General features: G+C 34.3%; 1 protein-coding gene across 2 annotated transcripts in view; it reads right to left on the bottom strand.

The window, feature by feature from the left end:
• Positions 1 to 7,366: 7,366 nt before the first annotated feature.
• The window catches only part of LOC108691349 (FERM domain-containing protein 5), a 33,708-nt gene continuing 18,825 nt past the window's right edge, over positions 7,367 to 22,249 (bottom strand). The window contains exons 5-12 of one of the 2 annotated variants that reach the window (XM_018199047.1): positions 21,649 to 21,860; positions 18,114 to 18,269; positions 16,927 to 16,941; positions 16,140 to 16,228; positions 13,264 to 13,490; positions 12,767 to 12,934; positions 9,941 to 10,447; positions 7,367 to 8,202 (exon numbers count right to left, since the gene is read on the bottom strand). In XM_018199047.1, the coding sequence (XP_018054536.1) occupies positions 7,772 to 8,202; positions 9,941 to 10,447; positions 12,767 to 12,934; positions 13,264 to 13,490; positions 16,140 to 16,228; positions 16,927 to 16,941; positions 18,114 to 18,269; positions 21,649 to 21,860 (1,805 nt within the window). In that variant the 3' untranslated portion in view covers positions 7,367 to 7,771. The remainder of the gene's footprint in view (positions 8,203 to 9,940; positions 10,448 to 12,766; positions 12,935 to 13,263; positions 13,491 to 16,139; positions 16,229 to 16,926; positions 16,942 to 18,113; positions 18,270 to 21,648; positions 21,861 to 22,249) is intronic. The other variant, XM_018199049.1, reaches the window with a different exon arrangement.

A 22,249-nucleotide genomic window follows, 5' to 3' on the forward strand; every position in this document is an offset into this window, starting at 1 on the left:
GGAAAACACACGTGCATACGTAAAAGACACGGTCGATGTCGACGGCTTCGTAGCCCGTCGCGGACTGAACGACTGCGGTGAGTCACATGACAGGGTACCGCCGTTAGCCGTACCGGTGTTGGGATGCACACGTTGCTTTTGTAAGAGGCGTAACGCGCCGTGTCCACGGCATATGCTCTATACAGAAAAATACTTACTATCAGCAAGTTATAATTACTTGTAACTTTCAAGTATTTCAAAAGTTTATTTAGCCACAAATCTATCATAAGTTCATCCAAATCAAATGTATCAAATTTATTCAAAATATCCCTATAAGCGCAAAATATTCCCAGAATGTTATATGAATGTTATTATTAAAAAATTAAAATAAGTTATTATAATATTTCGAAAATACCATATTAATAATATTATGAGAGTATTCTATAGAGGTTATATGTCCACTTATATAATATCTTAGGTATTATATCTTAATATCCTTGAAATTATTATTAAAATATTTATAAATATTAATTATTCTTAATTTAGTGCAATTTGAATTCACATTCCAGTAACGAAAAGTTCTTATCAGTTTATGCTGCATTTTGTGCTAAAAAAATGTTTTCATATGATTTTGAGTACATATTCAGTTCTACAATTGTGCGCCAAAATTACTTTCAGTCTTTAAACGTATACGTATACTAAACAATTGTAACAGTTTTACAAATTAAAATAAATTTTGTAATACTTTTTAATGTTTATACAATATTATAGTACCATTAAATAATGTTACTTTCAATAATTATGCAATATTATTAGGAGGACATATAACCTTCCATTAATTTAATTTTTCGAGAATATTACTTAATATATTATTAATATACTTTTTTATTACGATATTCTTAAAATGTTACATTTAATATTTTAAATATGTCTAAAATATTACTTAATATCAAATAATATTATGCGCTTATAAGGATATTCTCAATTCAATAAGTTTAATATTTCAATCAAGATTATTAAGACAAATTTGATTTGCTGTTTTTCAGCAAGAGATAATTCTACAACGTTTCGTCTTTGTTTAACAGTAGCAAACAACAAGGATGTAATATTTTATTGTGTTACACATTTTATCATCCAAGTCTCTTATTGGAAAGCACTCCAAATAAAGAGTCGCTTCTTCAATTAATTTTATAATATTCTTTAAAAGAAAAATAAATTCTTGTTTTATGTACATAAAACAAGAATTTATTTTTTTTTTAAACATAATAATAATAATAATTTTTTTAAAACTTAAAATAAACATCTTTTAAAATTATTATCAAGAAAATATTCTTTGTCGAAGATAATCGTTACTTAAAAGGAAGAAAGTAAATTGAACAATCACTTTTCTTAGCAATAAAATGAAAAATTTTTCTCTGTGCGAGGAATCTATATATATATAGATTCTGCACGCCTCACAGTATCCTCTCGTGTGAGTTGCGTGTATAATTTTAAACGTGTATTGAATTACGATGAGTTTTACTGTATTATATACGAGCCTCTTAGAACGATCGACTCTACTTTATATAAATTTCTTAATTATAGCGCGCGTACTAGCTGCAATCTTTTCTGCTTTTTACCTCGTGATGGAGTAGGTTAATTTGGTTTCCGAGAGACTCGCGTATAGAAGAACGCGCGCCTCTCCACGATTAAGTGGTGAGATCTCTATTTACTTAGTTTATTAACTTCTTTGCTTAACTGATTTGATTTTGTCAGTTAAACATTGATGTTGCGTAGAGATAACAATGACTGAAAGGGGAAATCGACATACTTCTCTACGTGAAAGTTGACTCGATGCTTATTGATGTTTGTATACATGTCGTAGTGATAACCGCTAACGGCCGTTCTGGTATTAGGTCCTAGCAAAACATCAATAACAGGTGGTACTCTCCTTTCACGGGCAGGTATAGCCTACGTAGTCTTCTCTCCGTGGGATTGCCAAGCAGTGTTTATAATTCAAGGCCGTTGTTAATTCACTTTCCACGGATGAACTCGTCCCAGTTTCGCGGGACGCAGTCGCCTGATCTTTGCGGCGAGATTATAGCTTTAAGAAATTAATATCTTTAAAGACGCAGCCGTTAGTTAGCGCTTAAAAATCGTTCGCAACTTTACGCTTTATCGCGAAATTAATCTCTCTAAAAGATCTTCAGAGTGGAATCTCAGTGTATAGAGTGAAATTTCACTCTTAAAAATTGACAATTGAGGCATTCTTTTTCAACATTGGCGCAATTGTCAGTCTTTAGAAATTAAATTCCACTCTATAGATTTTAGAGATATTATTAGAAATCTAGTTGTTAGCTTAATCGCGAAAATGAAGGATTGGTATTGTCTATGAAACACACATTGGATATGAGGAACGGAAAAAACGGCGACCACGATTTTTTTAATCACGACACGATGAATCACAATTATATCTGCACATCGCATTATGCGGTCTCATTCGTGATGTTATATATTGACGAAATGATATCTTCGCTTTTAAATTGCGCGCGTGACTAAGTAAGGCGTTGTTGTAATTTTTTGTTATCATCTTTGTCGATTAGATTACTTTGCTGTCAACTTTGGTATCTCTGTTAATACTATGTTACTCGTATTTTCAATAAGCGTACTATAACGCGTACTATACTTTAAACAAAATAAATTTGTTAATTTTCCGGGAAACAAACCGATATTATTTGACGTCGTCAAAATAACAACAACATCACCTTGTTTCCTGGGTTATACATTTCCCAATTGTTTTACAGCAAAGTTTGAATAACTGATTATAATTATGACTACAAAAGTTAATGCTCAATTCATATTTTATTTTTATCCGCTGGAGGAAGTTTAAATGTAGGAATCTGCAGTTCGATTTGCTGTTGAAAGGAAGCCACAGAACTCTGGATGTTATATCCTATTAAATATTTCACTTCGCGCGTTGCAATGAAATGTTTTGTTTATTCATGCATGCGATACAAAATTTCAAGAACTAACAGACCAAAAAAAACGCACCCCTCATACGACTACAACTGTTTGCTACAATTTGCAAGCGTACAAAAAGTGTACATACGAATGGAGATTGTAGAAAGATTATCATCGTTATTTCGTTTTGATTAGCGCAGAGCTCCATTCTTGTCATCACGTCGGCCGTTTTTAATTAACATTGCATTTACACCCAACATCCACCGTCATATTTGTACACAACGTAGTATTTAGCCCTCTGTTAAATTATTCCTGCAGTCGCGTCCGTACAAAGATTCGATTGAAATTCACTTACATAGCAGCTACAGCGAATAAATTACTCTCTTATCAATAAGTTATCAAATAAATATCTAACGAATAAATCCCGAGAATCTCAACAACTCGACTATTAAAAGTAATGTAGTAGGCTAGATGTACATTTACATAAAGATCCGCACATTTCGGCAGCGATATCAAGTAATTACAATAACAATTGACGTATAACCGTGTGTTCAGCATCAAGTACATATGATCACCGATTTGCGCGTCAGAAAAGTGTTACGAATTTTACGGCTTAACGAGAAAACGAATTTGGGATTTTACAGTCGTGCGAAGAACAAGACAAATTGTTTATAAACGCGCAATGTACGCAATCTTAATTGAAGATTGCTGTCGTTTGCAGTTCCGTATGCTCACAACGCGCATTATGTTATGATTAATTTATAGAAAGGACGAAACGTGACTTGCAACAATGTCAACCGATGATACAAAAAAATCTTATTGATAATAGAATATCATAAAAGGGAGATATTTTAACGTTGAATTTTTCACATCTGCGCAACTACATCATACAACGATTTCAAAATATCGTACATATGTATAATAGAATTATAATCTCAAAAGAATTTCAATTTTTCTTTATTTATTAAAAATTAAACCAAGAGATGTTTATGATCTATTAGCTATCTCGATATAAATTAAATTTTCGACTATTTCCCAAATTATAGAATCAAGTTACTATTATTAATTATAACGTCTGATATCGACTTCGTCACCGATGCACGATGCACGATTACGTTATTAACTAGGTCTAAATTATTGAAAACATATGTTACTTCTATATCTTTCAGACTCCTGCGTATTGCCTGTCTTCAATCGTTGCGCAAAAACCATATAATCCACTAACGTTTAACAATTTTAACGTTCTAGTTATAGAACTTTTCTTCTTCTTATATACAACTGCTATCTATAATAACTTAATTTTATCGGGGAAGTTCTGAAAAGTGTATCGCGCAGAGGCTGTGCCACGTACTGACAATCTTGAACACTCACAATATCATTCCGTTCCATTCTTTGCGTCGAACAATTGTCCAGATTCTGTTCTTTGGACTTGCTGTATTTTAGACCGGGTGTCTTAGTTTTACTCTCCGAAGCGCGATTGTTAATAATCGAAAGTCACGATAATTACAAGCAAGAATCCCAGGCTGATTATTTTATATGCTTCTTGGAGAATATTTGGAAATTGAAAGTAATTCTGTCAAGATAAACTCTCGGATATTATATAATCTTAAGTTTATCATTAATTATTTTGTTGTCAAGAGAATAGCCTCGGAGAGTATAACAAATGAACATCGCAAAAAATTTTTTTTGCTTATTTGATATCCATAATCGGATAATTTCACTCACAAAAGTTGCTTGTAGAGGATCATCCAAATTTGGATTAAAAAGTAGCAATTTTTCGCATTTTAATCCACACGTTATTGTTTAAATTTCTTCTTTTTTACATTGAGTTGCTCAACGAGCGAGTACTTTTAATTAATAACTAGAATTACATTATATTCAATTGACATCCGTTTATTTATACAATTAGCTAGCTTATCGCTTATGACGCTCTTCTTTTCCAATGAAAAGTGTTTGACTGTCAAACGAATCGTGACCTTCTTGCTCGAATTAACGTTCGTTTACATTATCCAATTTAAGCGAATTAAATTTTGATTTAAGCTGATCACATTCCAGCTGGCTTATTAGTGAACCGCGGAAGTTCGTAAGGTTCCATGTTCCGAAATGCTCGTTTTCTTTAACAATGCTAATAATAGATTAGAAGAGAGATTTTGCATATCACTCACTTGGGAAAGATCAAAATCTCACGAACCTCCGTTGCTTTATTAACAGCAATGTCGTGTTTCGCACAGTTACTACTCTAATTTCTAGAGTCGTCTGTACTTTGTCAACGACATGTTCGTCAACATTGAAAATACCTTCAAGTTGATAAATCTTTCAGAATCAATTTCAAGAATTTTGCGAATCTATATCAACAAGATATAAATAGATTTCGCGGATAGAAGAGCGTCTCTTCGACACAAAGATCGACAGGAAATTCAATAATTTAGCTTAGCTTCTGTTTCATCTTTTTCCTCGCGTCACCCTATTTTCGTTTAGCTTAGGGCGAATTTCGAGCGAATCGAATGACACGAAAGGGTGTAAGATAGCGTAGGCACTTTTAGGAAAAATGGCTGACAGTATGAGGCTGCGTGTCCACTCGAGAGTTAGAAGTCCTTATTCTCAAGTGTCAACTGTACTGTGTATGATTAATGGAGATTCTCCTCAGTTAGTATATTTATTCAAAATGGGGAGATAAGACGTTCATTAATCTTTAGGATGTCTTATAATATCTAAAAGATGTCTTAATGATGTCTTAAGTTCCGATTTTGGACATGGTACTGTCTAAGTCAAGAGAATCGTCGATTATTTTCTTCAGGAATTTTGTTATCGACAGGAAAATTTTGCCGGTTTCGATAGTAAAACGCTGGAGCGGACATTCAGTCTAAGGTGTAATAAGACAAATCAGGACCTACTCATATAGACGAAAGTATTCAGATAAATATGCAAGTATACATTTTAGTATACATACAATTACATAAGATTTCAGTAAACCGTGTACAATCTTGCAGAAAGAAATAAATAATAAGTTTATAATTCTAAATAAATAATAAGTTTAGAATTTACCTATAAATTTTTTATCTAAAAATCGGAAATTAACATATACGTGCTGTATAATTATTCAATTTGTTTTAATTCTGTTCGATTCTTTTTCGATTTATTTTTGTTCCTACGTAAAACGCGAAGATTAAAAGACAAATTTTCCCAAAATTCCTTATAATTTCATTAAACGTGATATATTCGCAAAGGCAGATCCTGATAGATCTCACTTTCATAGGAAAGACATGTCCTTAAGATGTATACCAAGAATTTGCACACCGCGATGAAGGATGTTATACTCTCGCGAATAGAATAAGATGACGAGACAAAGTGATTACGCACATCAAGCGCATCTATGTTCGCGCACATCTGAGAACGCAAAGAAACCGACAGCGGATCGAAATCAGCGAGGAACCTCATCAATTTAATGCTGTCACACAATATTCATTATTTTCGTACTAGAGCTGCACGCATATAGCCTACAATTAACTACGAAACGATTGCTTTTCGTTGACGGTTTAAAATAATCTAAAGTTCTTATAAGTAGTGTCGCCTTGTCAGTGACGTGTATATATAATATATTACATATTCGCCTTTGTGTATGTATGCTCTTTCTTCCATCTCTTCACTATGTTAAAATATTTTTATTTTGTCTATTATACTAGCGCGCTTATGTAGCTTTATGTTGTTGCGCGGTTTTTTTAGTTATCCGCCGGGGACATACATGAAGAAAATTTTGCGAAAATTTCCGAAGAAAGAGCACTTCTGTATTCGTTCTTTTTATAATAACACGATAGGCCATTCGATAACCAACATTGCACTATGTATGTATACATAACGTCCGAATCCGGAAGATATCACCTATACCGAATGAAATCGGGCTCTTTTTATAGCCAAATTTTATAATTTGCCTTTTTTTTTCAAATAATGACATGAATAAAATATTGTAATACAACTAACGCAAAATACTACAATTTCATGTGATATATTTATTATAACGAATTTTTAAAATCAAGTTAATGCTATTTTTAAGATGACTCGATGATTAATAATGATCAAAAGATTGTTTTTAGACATTATAACTATATGAAGATATATTAAAATTTATTACATATATTCCAATGTATTCAATAAATTAATTATTAATGTTTATTAAATAAGTATATACTGTGATTATTCTTGCAAAAGAAAATTATTTCATTAGTGGAACTTAATATTAATACAAGATAAATATGATTTTATGGATTTACATCCTGCTGAAGTAGCAAATGAGTCAACAGCGATTGATATAAACGAGTTAAATAATGAGAAGTTAAATAATAAGGAAACTTAATAAAATAAAACGCGTAGTTGTAAAACACTTTTCGTAAAAACAATAAGCGTATTACAGTAAAAAAAAACGCATAAACACAGTTTTATACATCCTGCTTACATCTCGATTAAATATAATCTTTGTACAGTTTGTTTTTTTATACAGAATTCCGATTTCCTATCGACTGAATTAGAATTCGGAATGCATTCTTCACGTGAGATTCGAACCTCGGCTGATCCCTTCAACGCGATATTTCTCGTCTCTCTTCTGCTTCCGGTAGCACTTGATCTATTCGGTCTGAAGCACTTACGTTCGTGCAACCAAGTTGCGATAGCGCGCAACGAGGGAAGGAAGATAAGAACGAAGAAGGGAATAATAGGGAAAGGAGGTGCATGTTCTTTTCTCCGTGACTTGTGGACCGTAAATACTCTCAATCACAAGTCCATCCTAGCAACTTGGCACTGAAGGGAGAGCAAGCTACACGATGACGTAGGACGACTTTGGTCCGGTCATCTTGTCACATCAGAATAGGCCGAGCTTGGTCCGCAGGAACTCCTTGATTGGAACATAATATTGGCTCCTTAAGGCCACCATTTCTGGCGTCTTACGCAAGCTGTTGAACAGCGTTGTGTCCGTCTCGAACACCAGTACTGTCACAATGAACAGCACCGTGATCGTCAGCATAAACGCCGGTATAAAGATCCTGATCACATGCAAACTCCTATGTTTGATCTTGCTACTAGCCATGCGTCGGACGCCCTGATGTTGCTGCTGATGATGCTGCTGCTGTTGAAGGCAGAGCTTGGAATTTTGCAGTTTTTGCATCTTCGGTACCGGTGTGACCGAACGGCTATGCGGCTTACCGGACGCGTCCAACAACTGGCTTTCCGACGAGGAATGGTCGAAGGAGTCTCTGAAGTAGTAATCGTTCGCCTCGCCCTCGTGCTGACCGACTGAAACAAAAAGGACGCGATCGATGCTATTGGATGATTGTGTTAGTGAGTAACTCATAAGAGACGAAGACGTTACATGTGCGGAGTTTTCTGACGATCCCACTCTGAGGTTTTAGGATTGTGTTCGTGGAGTTAGCTGAGTTTTTATCACATCCTAAAGTCAACTGAAATAATTCTTTTATTTGTAACGATTCACTTCCGTTTGTCTACTCGAGCACAATATTTCCTTTGCTTTAACTCTTAAAAAAATTCTACATATAGAATGAAAAGTATAAATGTAAAATCTCGAATGAAATAACTGTTTTGCGATAAACTAATTTAATTGTATACAAATAACAAAGAAATATCAATACAGTATATAAATATGAAGAAATATCTATATGAAGAAATATAAAGAAACATCTATATCAAGCATTTTATATTACAATCGAATTTAGAAGATGATAAAAATAAAATAACTCTTTTAAATATATTCTTGAACTTGCAAACTTGCAAATATTTCTAATAAATCACATTGTTATCAAGACGGAATAATTTCTGTCTGCTTATACAAAAAATGCTATTGTGTGATTCGTTGTTACAATCTACTCATCTGATTGTTTAATTATTAAATAGATATACCATGTTATTATTTTTAAAATAAAATTAGAAAGTTATGTTAGAAGAATTCGAAAGGAAACTTTACAATTTCTAATCTCATTCAATTTGTAATTTCATTCAAAAAATAATGCATACAAAAAAGATTTCGTAATAATGGCCCGTTCAGAGGAGAATAATAGCGAATTCGGTTGGACGTATCAGTGCATATTAAAGTGTATATTGATTAATCTGAATTTAAAAGTGAAATGGAATTATTTTGAATTATAAGATACATATTTTACTTAACAGCACAATAAAATGTATTGAGAATAAAATGTATTGAGAATTTCACGTGAAGAATTTAACCTGTATTTATACTTATATTAAACACATATCTAATATCTTTACATTATGTACCGTAGTTTTAATATGTATCAGTGCGCAGTGAGTCCAATTGAATTCGTTATTAGATTATCGATCTCTACAAAGTGACTCTGCAGAGGAAATCGACAGAAAACTGCTTTACGTGAATTTACGTATACGCGTGCACTCCTGTAATCATCGTACACTTTTATAATTGCGATCGTTATTTTATCAATTTAACCATCATACTCGGAACTTGGCTATATAAAGGGAATCTTTCAGTGAATATTCCTGAATATTCGAGATATCCAAAAGTGGTTTTATCCAATAACCAATTAGCAAAGTACGATGGTCAAAATATCTCGCGGATTCACTATTATATGTCACGGATTCAGGAATCATAGATTCAATGTATCGGATGTGTCTGTTTGTATACGTTAACAGGCGCAAGCCCATGCAGACCGCAATAGTCGAAGCGTAACATAAAGGAAGACGCAAGGTAACAAAGCAGAGTCCAACTCCAACAATAACGACGTACACAGTAGGAGCACAGGAGAGGCGAGGTTTAATACGCAACCATACGCAATTGACAGAAAAAGAGACAGAGGAAGCAGGACAGAAGAAGGAAATGGAAGCCCTACATTCGTTTACGCAGCGGTTAACGCAAAAGTATTACTTTATCCTTGTTGTTCACCAAGTGTTAAACAGGGATTAAATGATACTCTCTGTGCTAATTGCTGCGTAAATGAATGCACCCAAGGTCTTTGATGTTTCATCCTGGGGTCTTCGTGCTTACCTGCTGCCTCCCGTTGTCCCGAATGATCGAATCCATTCGACAGTCCTGGCCTCGCGGCCAGATTCGCGCAACCGTTGGCGGTCTTCGTTGTCGCTTCGCGGCCTAGCTTGCCGTCGATCTTGCTTACCTCTACCCGTGTTTTATCGTCGTGCGCGGAACGCACGCTTCTGACAGGGATCCGTCCGTTTGCGCTCGCCGGCGCCTTCGAGCTCTTGATTATCAGGGCGGTCGATCGCACTACCATCGGGCATCGCTCGTTAATCAGGGCGTTAATACGCTGCCGCACGACGTGCTCGACGTCGTGGCCCGCCAGCTCCTCCGAGCCTATCACTATTTTCTGACTGTACAACGGTTGCGGTCGGTTCAGCGTGCTCTTGGGAAATTTCAGTTTGGCTTTCGCACGGTTTGTGGTGATGGTGTTGGAAGTGGTGATGGTGGTAGTGGTGGTGGTGATGGTAGTAGTAGACGTGTGGGTGGCACTCGCATGCGTATCATTTTCGTCTACGGCTAAAAGAACAGAAAGAAAAGGAGAAAACAAATCAACCGAAAGTTCTAAAAAGCCAAAGAAGCGGCGGCGGCAATCCCGTAAAAAAAAAAAGAGGTTTTTCTCGGTTATACGCGTCGCTTATAAACGCTCAATGCATGATCGATATTTATTCTTCGAGATTAAGCGGGCAATGCGAGCGACCGGAAATTCGATTTATTTCAATTTTTATACTTAGAATTCTTCCTTTAACATAAAAAAAATGAATAATGAATAAATGTACTAATTTTCGAATTTTTCAATTGTTTTCTTTGGTATAAGGGGTGCTTAATTTCAAATCGATAAGGATGTAGGACCGAAAGATTATCTCGCTCTCCCAGACCAGAGAAAATTTCGCATGTTATATACAGGGTACGTCATCAAAATCCGAACAAATTTCAATTTAAATTTTCCGCTATATTGTGCCTCTGCCAAAGGTTGTTGGCAGTTGGTTGTTCAAGAAAGCCTGATGCTTCTAGTAAACAGTATATTCTCAAAATGGCCGCGATGTTGAAACCAAGGAGTATAATCGAAGAACCGGGATCATCAAAGGCCTTCGCGCTGGGCGCTCAGCAACGGAAATAATTCGGTTCTTTGGATACCCGAGATCAACCGTTCATAACATTGTGACAAAATATACGACTTTAAAACAGTCCAACGAAGGTTCTAGTATGCCAGCGAGGAAGAGTCACTCGAAAGAACGCACCGTGAGAACTTACGTAATCATTGAAAGGACTCAAGTGCTGATTTCGGATAACCCAGGGCAATCGTTGCGAAAATTAGTATCGATTGTTGTAAGCGAGCCAACAATGCATCGAATTGCCGAGGAGGATACTCTACTTCGATACAAATCGTATACATACGACAGAAGCTCTCTGAAGCTGCCAGAACAAGCCGAGTTGCTCGCTGCAATCTGCTATTGTGTTCTTTGAAAAACAAAGCATCGGGACGAATTAGGTTCTTTTCTAACGAAAAAAATTTTTACTATTGATGTCTAAATCAACCGGAGGAATGATCGATGGCCTACAACTCCGAGGATATCCCTTGTTGTCAGAATGAAATTTCTGGCCAACGTGCTAGGTATCCAATGAGGGTGATCATGCCATATTTCTTTAAAAAAAGGGGAAATTGTCACAAAAGAAATGTATTTGCGCGTTTTGATGGATGTAGTGAAGCTGTGGATGGAAACTGTGGCGTCCGGAAGGCAATATATTTTTCAGCAGAACGGTGCACCAGCTCATATAAGTTGTCATTTGATTTAAAATTGATTCTCAGATAACTTCGATATGTTTTGGTTCAAGGAATTCTGACCTCCCAACAGCCCAGATTTAAATTCCTACTATGGAGCGCATATTGAAAGGATCACAAACAAGTTTCGGCATCTCAATATGACGTCATTAAAGACCGTTTTGAGGCATTCGTCGGCATGGACAGCGCTACATTACAGCGTGCGTGCGAACGCTTCAGACCGAGAATAGAGGCATTCAAGCTAATGGGGAATATATCGAATAATTGTGCTCTACAGGAATCCCCCAAGTGCCATGTAAAAGGATTTTTTATAATATTTAATTTTTCATTAAAAACATTTTGTTTAAAGAAATTGTTCGATTTGTCCGGATTTTGGTGGCGCACCCTGTATACTTCGTCATGCACTAATTTCTGTCAAAGAAATACTAAATATTTTCTCTCTTACTATAGTATCTTAACTTTACATTACTCGCGATTGATTTTTTTAACATAATTAGTCGCGTGAGATGTTTCTGATATTCTAACTTTATCTTAATTTTCAATATTCCTTTTTTATTATTTAAAATTAAATAAATATTAATATTTTATATATCCTTTAGATAGAAATAAATAATAAACAAATTTTTTTAATTGTAGAACAATTTGCATTAAATATGTATAAACAGCATTTATACATTTAGTGAATTTATAAGCTCGGGAGCATTCTAGACATCCCACGCGAGTAATAATGAGTTAAAACTACTGATTTGATCGTTGATATTTAACTAAAAGTATACATTTCTCCTTTATAAAATTTAAATGCAATTTTCAAACAAGCTTTTGACAGGTTAATATATTGCTGTTTCATTATTATATCGTGTATTCATGCGTCGCGGCGATGGACTCGAATGGATCAGGAGGCTGAACAAGATTAGGGAATTCAATGTTTCAAACAGGAGAAAGAGAGAAAGAGATAGATAAAGAAAGAAAAAAAAAGATAGAGAGAGAGAGAGAGAGAGAGAGAGAGAGAGAGAGAGAGAGAAAAGATATAAAGATTATTAGATCCGTTAACTAACCGTTGTTTCTCCTGGCGTGAATCTCTTGGTCCTCGGATACAGTCTCCAGAAGAGGCAAGGTATTGTCTGGGCAGTAGGGCGAGCTGAGAGGAACCCCCGCACCGCCCTCCAGCATCCCGGTGCCATCCAGGCCCGCACTGTGACAGCTACGTGGTAAGCTGGAATATCCTGAAATGCGAGGGAAAGCAAATTTGTACAGTACATACATTAAGAGATCGCATTTCAATTACTTTACAATAAATATATCTTTCAATTTTATAAAAAAATCACGTCGTTGCGTAAAATTATAATAATTAAAATCCTCAACAAATTCCTAAATTTACCTAAACGTCTATCATTCTACAGAAAAATGCGTGATGGTCCGTGTTCACGAAATTACCCATCTACAGAAAAATGCGAAACATGCGTTTTTCTGTACAATGGTAATATCGTGAACGTGGACCACCAAAAAGTAACAGTGTATGCAAATTACGTGGCGATGAAAAAAAATTACTCACGTATTTCGACGAGATCCTGACTCGGTGTGCTGGGGGTCGCCGGTACACTGCTGGCCTTTCTTCTTAAACACGTCGTCTGGCAGCGTTGTATCGGCGGTTCCTCCTTTCGAAGTGGTCCTGCCTCCTCCAGAACTTCCCTCTCCGTTCTTCCGGTATATTTAAATTTGTATCCCCACGAGAAGATAGAGCCGCCACTTACCACCGGCGCATCCGACGCTCTCGGCAAGCTGCACACAATCAAGCCATTAAAAGTTATTCATGACGTTCTATATATTGTACGATCGATAATCAATAATTATAAATATTAAATATTTACAATTATAAATATTTAGATATATATACATATAACACTTTATATTTTAATCGATATCGGATATGTACCGTTACTTGCAATAACAAAATGATTTATTGAAATATTATATGTAAATCTCTTAACGTTGATTGTTATATACGACACGAAATTTTATCAGCTTATTGAATATGTAATATTTATAACTCTAACTCGAATTCTATTATAATTATTATTCTATTATAATATTTATGTTGTTTATGTCATCATCACAATTGTTTATGATTAAAGCTTTGAGGAAGATTAAAAATGTTAATAAAAACATTTGCTAGAACTGCAACATTGTTTATGTAATTGCTAATTACAAATTTAACAATAAGTTGTGCATCAATATTCGCGTTGGCTGTCTTTGATTATTTTTTATTAGATTTAATCTCAGAGTCGTCATATATTTATACATTTTAATTCGATATATTTGCAGCAGTATTATATCACCATGATAAACGCTTCTGAATACGTCTCTTTTAAACTTGTTCGAAAAGAATATCGTCAGGAGCGATTAATCACCTCGTTTGGATCATCAGACATGAATTTCATTCACTTGCACCGGCGACGCCGCACCGTGCGAACAGGCGCGGCATAAATATCGCAAGTATCGAGAATAGACCTTCACTCGCATTGAAATCCAACTATAAGCAGAGGATTTATGTTCGCATAAATTTGTTGAACGGAATAAACTCGGAGCAAGAGTGCGCTAGTCCCGTGACCGAAACTGCTGTGGACAACGCCAACTCGCCGAATTTCAGTGGAATCCACAGGAATTTGATTTTCCCCTTGTGTGTGTGTGTGTGTGTGTGTGTGTGTGTGTGTGTGTGTGTGTGTGTGTGTGTGTGCGTGCGTGCGTGCGTGTGTGTGTGTGTGTGTGTGTGTGTGTGGATAATACCTCTATTTAATTAATCAGATCGTTTCCTCTAATGCGTTTAATTCCAAATGCAGGTTTATTTAATGTCTACAAGAAATGGATATTTTTTCAATCTATCTTGTAGACAGCTGTTATAATTCTTCGTATAATATAACGTCGTATTGTTCGTAAAAAAAAAATTGATAATTAAAACTGAAACAAAGCTGATTTTCTATTGTGAATTCTATCTTGTGGCAACATCAACGTTGCAAGTTGCAACTGTACTTTAATTATCTGGATGATAGCCAAATTATCCTGACAAGACGGTCATTTACCGCGAGCGATTTTAACCTTGTTTGCCATTTCTAATGTACATTTGAAACAGGTATATCTTCAACTATGAGTAAATAGACCAATGTCAAGATTGCATGCAACTCTTCAGTAATCCTTTGATTCCATTTATTATAATGACAGAATCTTCCAAATCTTCATTTCGATGTAACTTCATGTAGAAAGGAATATATTAGACGAATTTAACATTCCTGTTTTTGTAAAAAAATTTCAAAAAGTGGAATCTTTTTATTATGAAAAATACAAAAAACTCTGCAATAATTATATGGGAAATTATAATTATAATTATTGAGCCCTATTATTATTTATGATAATCTCTTGTTCACCTCTAAACTAAAAACTAACTCATTTTATCCGGACGCAATTTTCCGTATAATTAGTGTCTTTTAATTTGATTTTGACAATTTTGTGAAATGTTGAGAACACTGAATCGTAAACATAGATCGAATTATCATTGACAATATTTATTTGAAAGTAGTGCCACGTTGTGTTTACACGACTGCAAAATTGATTGAAACTCGTATAGGATGATATTTGACGAACGAAATGTCCAGGGCAAATTTCGTTTTAAATTTGACATTTACTACATGGAAATACTCACTTTTAGCACAAATTCATTTAAATGACATTCGTAAAATTGCAATGTTCACTACATACAGATATGTACTATACAGATATGATGTACGAATAGAAAAAAAATATGTTCGTTGCTGAAACAACTTCTATAAATATAAGCGTTCGTTCGGACATCCATCAATGCTCGTGGTAGAAGCATTAAATTTGACCGCGCGATAGTAACGATAAACCGTGCATGTAAGTGTCAGCAATATTTCCGGGAGTCAAATGCATCTTTTACAGGCATTGGAGTTACTTTTACAGCTCAGTTCAATTACTTATGTCGGAAATTTCGGAAAAGCCACACGTACGACGTAGCCAAAATGCGCCGGAAGACATTTTACAAACTTTGCTCAAATTTCAACTTGATACGAAAAGCTAAGGGGATCTGCAACTGATTGATCGTTACTAAATTTTCATGAAAAAGAGATTAACAGTTCCGTCTGCACAGCACCTTCGCATAGCGATTCGAATGCAGCATCGAATAAAAAAAAACCTCGGAAAAGTCGGAAATAATATTATAAAATAAAAAATACTTGTCTTTTATTTAAAATGTATAAGCATCATGCGCAATGCGCAATTTGAATCATTAATATACAGGAATATGCACGTGAATGGATGTAAAAGCTTCTCCATAAGTAGTAAAAATGCCATGTGATGTAAAACATAATAAATCTCATACGTGCTTTCAGGGGAAATACGAGTAAAAGAGGTACTCACGTAAAAAACAGCATCTGCTCGATGGCGCACCGCCACACGTGACGACAGTTCGTTGCTGTGGGACATTTGAACCCGACGAGATGCTTTTTCTGAAAATTGCAAATACGAAGACGCTCGAAAAATATTCTATCTTGACGTTATACATATTATGTGAGCAAATATTTGCATGCATTTTTGCAAAATAAAATCAACAAAAAATAGATATTATCTTTGCACTTCGAACAAGATAAATAAATAGGAAAAAAAAAATGAGTAGATTAATTAATACTGTATCTTATTTTAACGATCGATGATGATATTCTTTAACGATTGCACGATGACAATCATTTGTTTCAGAATATTGCAACGTCACGTCGCGTACAATCACAAAATAGAATAAAGTGAATATTATTGATTCGAAGTTCACGATCCGCCACGTCTTTCGTGGCCTGAATTTCCAATTTGAAAATGAGACCGATATTCTGTAAAAATGTATAGTTTTAAAATGACAAAGACAGCTATTTTATTTCTAGTTTTATTACTCAAGGAGAAATAATGGGAAGGCAAAAGGTTTCGTGAGATAAGAAACATTTATTCGCAGGGGACGACGTGAGTCACGAGATACGCATCTCCTAAAAGCATCTGTATTATTTCATATTTTGATAAACGCAAATCATACAAACACGCATAGAAATTATTTAAGATCGTTTTTTAAGATGATTTTTTTCTTCGACGTGTTTTTCTGACTTTTTTTTCTATATTAGTTATAATAGTTAAGTACTTGTATTAAAATCGCTCTCTAACTTACCTTTGTCCTCACGTCCTGCACGAGTTCAGCAGAGAGAAACAATAGGATTACTTAATTTACAATCACGTAGTATCTGACGTCATATGCACATATTGCACGCATACGTTACACGCGACCGAATCATGCACGAATGAGAGCGCATTTTCACGTGCAATTATTGTAACATAATAGTATACGTAGTGTTCGTAATTAGAAATAATGTCGAGATAAAACAAGGTTTTCCAAAGGCTTAAAAAGGTCCAAACTGCATAACACGATACGAAAAACGATTAAATAATTCCGACGAAGATCTCTTAATACGACAAAGACCTTGTTACCGTTGTGTGTTTAAAAGTCGGCAAGAAGAGACCTCTATCAAAGGGAAATTTCTTTCGACTAAATTTATGATTAAAATGCTCTGAGAAAATCACAATGTAATTGCAATATTCATAATAAGAAAAGTCTCACACAATAATAGTATAAAGCAATTTTTTGAAAAAAAAAAAAAATAAAATAAAATAAAAATTCGTTCTGATATCTCATTATATAATCTGCTATAAAATAGTTGAGAGGTGATCTTTAAATTCTTTGGAATGGAATCTCACTCTTTATAAATTCCACTGCAAAAGGATTTACAGTGCAGATAATTTTATTTATTATAATGTTTTAATAAGCAAATTGTAAAATTCGGCTCTGTAGCCTTCATAGTTTTATAGAAAGAAAAAAATCAAAAAGATATTGTGGCAAAATACACGTATTTCTTCTACAAGGCAAACTATGGTATAGATGTGTATCTGTATCGCGAATGAGATGCAGATAAGTTGTCCGCACTCCTGCCGATTCTAACATTCATACGAGCACTACAAATTGTACGAATTTTAGAACCAAATAACGATTCAATATTAAAAAACTTCATTTACGTTTGACTTCATGCAACGCATCACGCGATACATCTAATAAGCTTGCGTCTTATTAGGTATTATTCTCACGTTTATATTTTCCATATAATATGCTTAATACAATTCAATTTCAGCAAAAACGATATTAAAAACGATATTACAAAGTTCTTTTATACATTATAACATAGTATTAAAAATGAAAATTTGTGTGGAAAATTTTAATTATCTAGATGTGAAATATTCCGCCGCGTCTCTTCGTCGTTTTCATCCGGTAGAGCGTAGTATCCAGTCAACAATAAATATGCTTACCTCATTTATCGTCACATGCACAATAAACATCTTTCCTTCAAAATTGATCTTTTGAACTTCCGACCAGCGGAAATGCTGAATTTTTCGTGAGTCTTGGAATGTTAGAATTCCACAGTGATTAATGCCTAAATGAAGCTGCGTGCCCTTGTCGGGATCCTGTAAATGTAACACAAACGTATTTATCAGAAAATAAAATCGCAACGTGGTCAGAAACGCAATGCAATGTTCGTATGGATAATGCGAGAGAGAATTTAAGAAAAATTTCCATTTAGTTAATGCATTCGCTATGGGAGGATTATCCTGAAATTCAATCGTTACGTCACTTTTTATTTACATCGGAAATTGTGTTAAATTTTTATCGATAACGTAGGGAAAACAATTTGCATATACATATAGTTACTCTTCCAGATAAAAAACCAATTACATGGAAAACTTTTTTTATTAAAATGAACAGCAATTATATTTGTAATTATTATTCGCTCTCTATCTATTTCTTCAATGAGTTTTTTTCTTTCCACGATTTATTCAATGCTTCATTGTCGACCTTTTCCGATAAGAACATCGTACCTCATGACGACCAATGAGACGTTTTGCACGTGAAACAGATACTTTGCAGACGAGTGTGCAGGTATCCTTTCTCGAGTATAAGTGAGAACTATGTCTCATAGTCATGACGTCGCGCCATAAAAATGGCATTTTCCCTTAAACGGAAGACGGTCGCAACAGTGGATCGCGATTACTTCTTCAGCGAAAATGTCGCCATGCAGGCAGGAAGTAAAAAACCAATAAACGACAAGTGCACGTCATCAAATACTCGCCACTCGCGACAAGAGTGCAATGAATGCATCGTGATGAATAATAGCGGGTTGTTTTTCCTCACGAACGATTCCTCGGAACATGAGATGTTAGTTTACTGTTGAGTCGTATATATCGCAATTTATTTGTCAGCGAGAGGATCCCGGCAAAGATAACAACAGTGGTTTCAATGGGCGTATCGATCGACCGAGACATTAATTACAATAGAGTACATTGCATTAGCAATATTGAAAATATGTCGGTGATAAAGAGATTTTAATATTAAAATTTTATCGCTTAGGAGATAGATTATTTCATCACTTGGAATAGGATTTTAAGAATGTTCTTACATCTTGTATATAAATAGAAATAATGCAAGACGTTATATAATATACTTACATAATACATTTCCTAGTGATAACTTCTCTACTTCTGAAATGTTCACATAGTAAAAATATTTTGTATTTGTGTTGGAAACGGTTCACTCCTTGTTAAAAAATCTTGTTAAAATTTTGTGTTGCGTTTTTAATATTCGAATGTTAATTGAATATAATGAGATTATGTTATGTGAATATTTTGTGTCAAACTGGATATTCAACAGTGTAAAAATAACACAATTTATGAGTAAGTTAATAAATAACATAAAAATATTGTGTTTTGAAACGAAATTCTAAGACAAATAAATGAAATACGTGTTAATTTAATATATCGTAAATATTAATTCTACTAAAAAAAAAAATGCTTTTACATTTTGGTTATAAATCAGTATTACTTTCTTGTGTTAATTTTTTTTATCTTATATTTGTGTTATTAACATATTCATTTTGTATTAAATTAACATTAAAATTTGAATGGATCGTTTGGGATACGTAAAATACGTTCAATTTAACATAAATTTTCCAATTGTGTTCTTCTTGATTCATATATTGATTCGTATAAGGAGGCTAATATATGCGATGATATATATCACGGTAACAATCGGATAAAGATGTTTCAACGAATGAATCCTCAATCGGTTGTCGACAGCATATACTATAATAGACGCGCTTTTGAGGAAATCCCGTGGAAGACTTGCTTTTCGTTTGAATATCAATGAATGTTGCTTCATATTTTGTGATATTGGCAGAGACGTCAATAGCAGCTAAAATCGGTTATCTCTGAAAACGTTTTCTAGCTTGCAAAATTGTTCCGTCATGAAAAATGAAGTCCGGACGATTTGAAATTATTGTAAATTAAATTGCAAACTAAATGATAGACGAGTAAATGGAAATCTGTATTTAGTATCCCTATGTAACTACGCTTTAGCTTATATTAATAATATTTATATTGAAATTTGTAATATGTGCTCTCAAGTTATACATATAACTTATGTTTTACAGTTATACACGATAATAACGCAGTAACATTCAAGATATTTAGTTATCACATAGCAATAATCGAAATGTAACTAGATTCAGACACGTTTGAATATTTTAAAGCAGTGGAATATCGTGGCGAAATAAAAAAAGTCGCCAATTTATGAAACAAGCATACAAAGCGCGATCGTTCTCTCGCAAGGAAGATAAACCGGTTATAAACTCTTATCGACATAGACGAGATATACGACTATAAATGCAATAGCTATACGTGTTCGAATTTATTAATCTGCATTCATCGATCTCAAAACTTGCGCTAAAACGTTATTCTTGCACTCGGATTGTAATCTGCATTTTTGATAAGAATAGAATAAAATGGAACAACTCTTTTTGATCTTGGATCTTGAAATTATTTGTAATAATAATCAAAGTGATTGCAAAGCAAATATTATAATTTAAAATCTCAAATTTCCCGAGCAAAAAAGATTATCAAAAATATAATTGTATTCCGTTAATAACGCTGAATATAATTTGAGAGAAATTTCTGATTAGCAAATTTCTAATAGTGGCTTTACATTGGCTTATAAAATTTGAAATCAATCTCTGATTGGTCATAAATAATGTCATTACTTTGAACGTGCTTCATGAAATTGATTCATGGTCTTCTTATATCATGATTACAACATTAAATCATTGATCGGCCTTAAATTTTCAAACAAAGTGAACAGATGTCACTCATAAAGAATCGCGTAAGAAAAAATGTTTATTGGCGTTTTAATAGCGGCTTTACATTGGCTTATAAAATTTGAGATAAATCTCTAATTGGTCACAAATAATGTCATTACTTTGAATGACTGTGCTTCATAAAATTGATTCATGGTCTTCTTATATCACAATGATTACAACATTAAATCATTGATCGGCCTTAAATTTTCAAACAAAGTGAACAGACATCACTCATAAAGAATCGCGTAAGAAGCAATTTATGGTTGCGTCAAAGGACAACAGTACATCGCTAACGGATTGAAACATATTGCCGGAAATAAAGAAGGGCGTTATTAGCATCACGAAAGGAAACGGCCATGAGAGCTCACTTTAGTTAGTCACGCTATCAACCCGTTAGCAACTTTCAAGTTTGTTCCTCGACAATGTTGTCGTCCACATTGTTGATCACAACTGCACTTCGACTACTATTGAGTCAACATTCGACCCATTTTGGGATTTTTCTTTGATAAAAGTTCAAATACCAAGTTTCCAGATTCTGTTAGTGATATTCGTAAACGAGTAAGTGAAACGAAAGTGAAAGAACAAATTTCTGAATTGAAATCCTTTGATATTACATTGACTCGATGTTTTAAGGAGCGTGTAAAAATAACGAACATTACCTTGACCGGATGTGGATCAACCGCGTACGTGTCTAATTGCGAGGCTATCCTAAGGAAGTAGTTTTCCGCCTGTTCCGGAGTGAACCCCTTCAACTGAGTCTGATGTAGGTCCATCGCTTTATCCTCGATCGTCTGTGTCTGCGTTTTCAGCAATTTGTGCTCGGAGATATAGTTCCCTTCGTGGATCTCGGGATCGTAATCTCCCAGTTCACCTGAGAATTCCGGAAAAGAAAGGCCGTCTCATAAATATCAATTGCGCGTTTCTTCTCATTCTTTATTTCACATAAATATTCTATACACAGAGTTTATTCGTTTTATTGATATCGAAGAAAATACGATGAAATATGAAATTGAAGATGATCATAAATTGTACATAAAAAGAACGACTTGGCTGAAATATTAAAAAATTTAACTAGATACAGATCTAACAAATAATTTGATTGGACTATCAAAATGCTGCAAAGAATTTTGATGTAACAACTAGTTTAGAGCATCCTATATTATTTTGATGTTGATACAACAAAATTATTTTCAGATCTGTAGTTAGTTAAATTTTTACATGCTTCAGCAAAATCTTCCTTTTCGTGTAGATTTCTAAAAT

Source organism: Atta colombica, unplaced genomic scaffold (assembly GCF_001594045.1).
Source record: "Atta colombica isolate Treedump-2 unplaced genomic scaffold, Acol1.0 scaffold46, whole genome shotgun sequence".
NCBI classification, from domain to species: domain Eukaryota; kingdom Metazoa; phylum Arthropoda; class Insecta; order Hymenoptera; family Formicidae; genus Atta; species Atta colombica.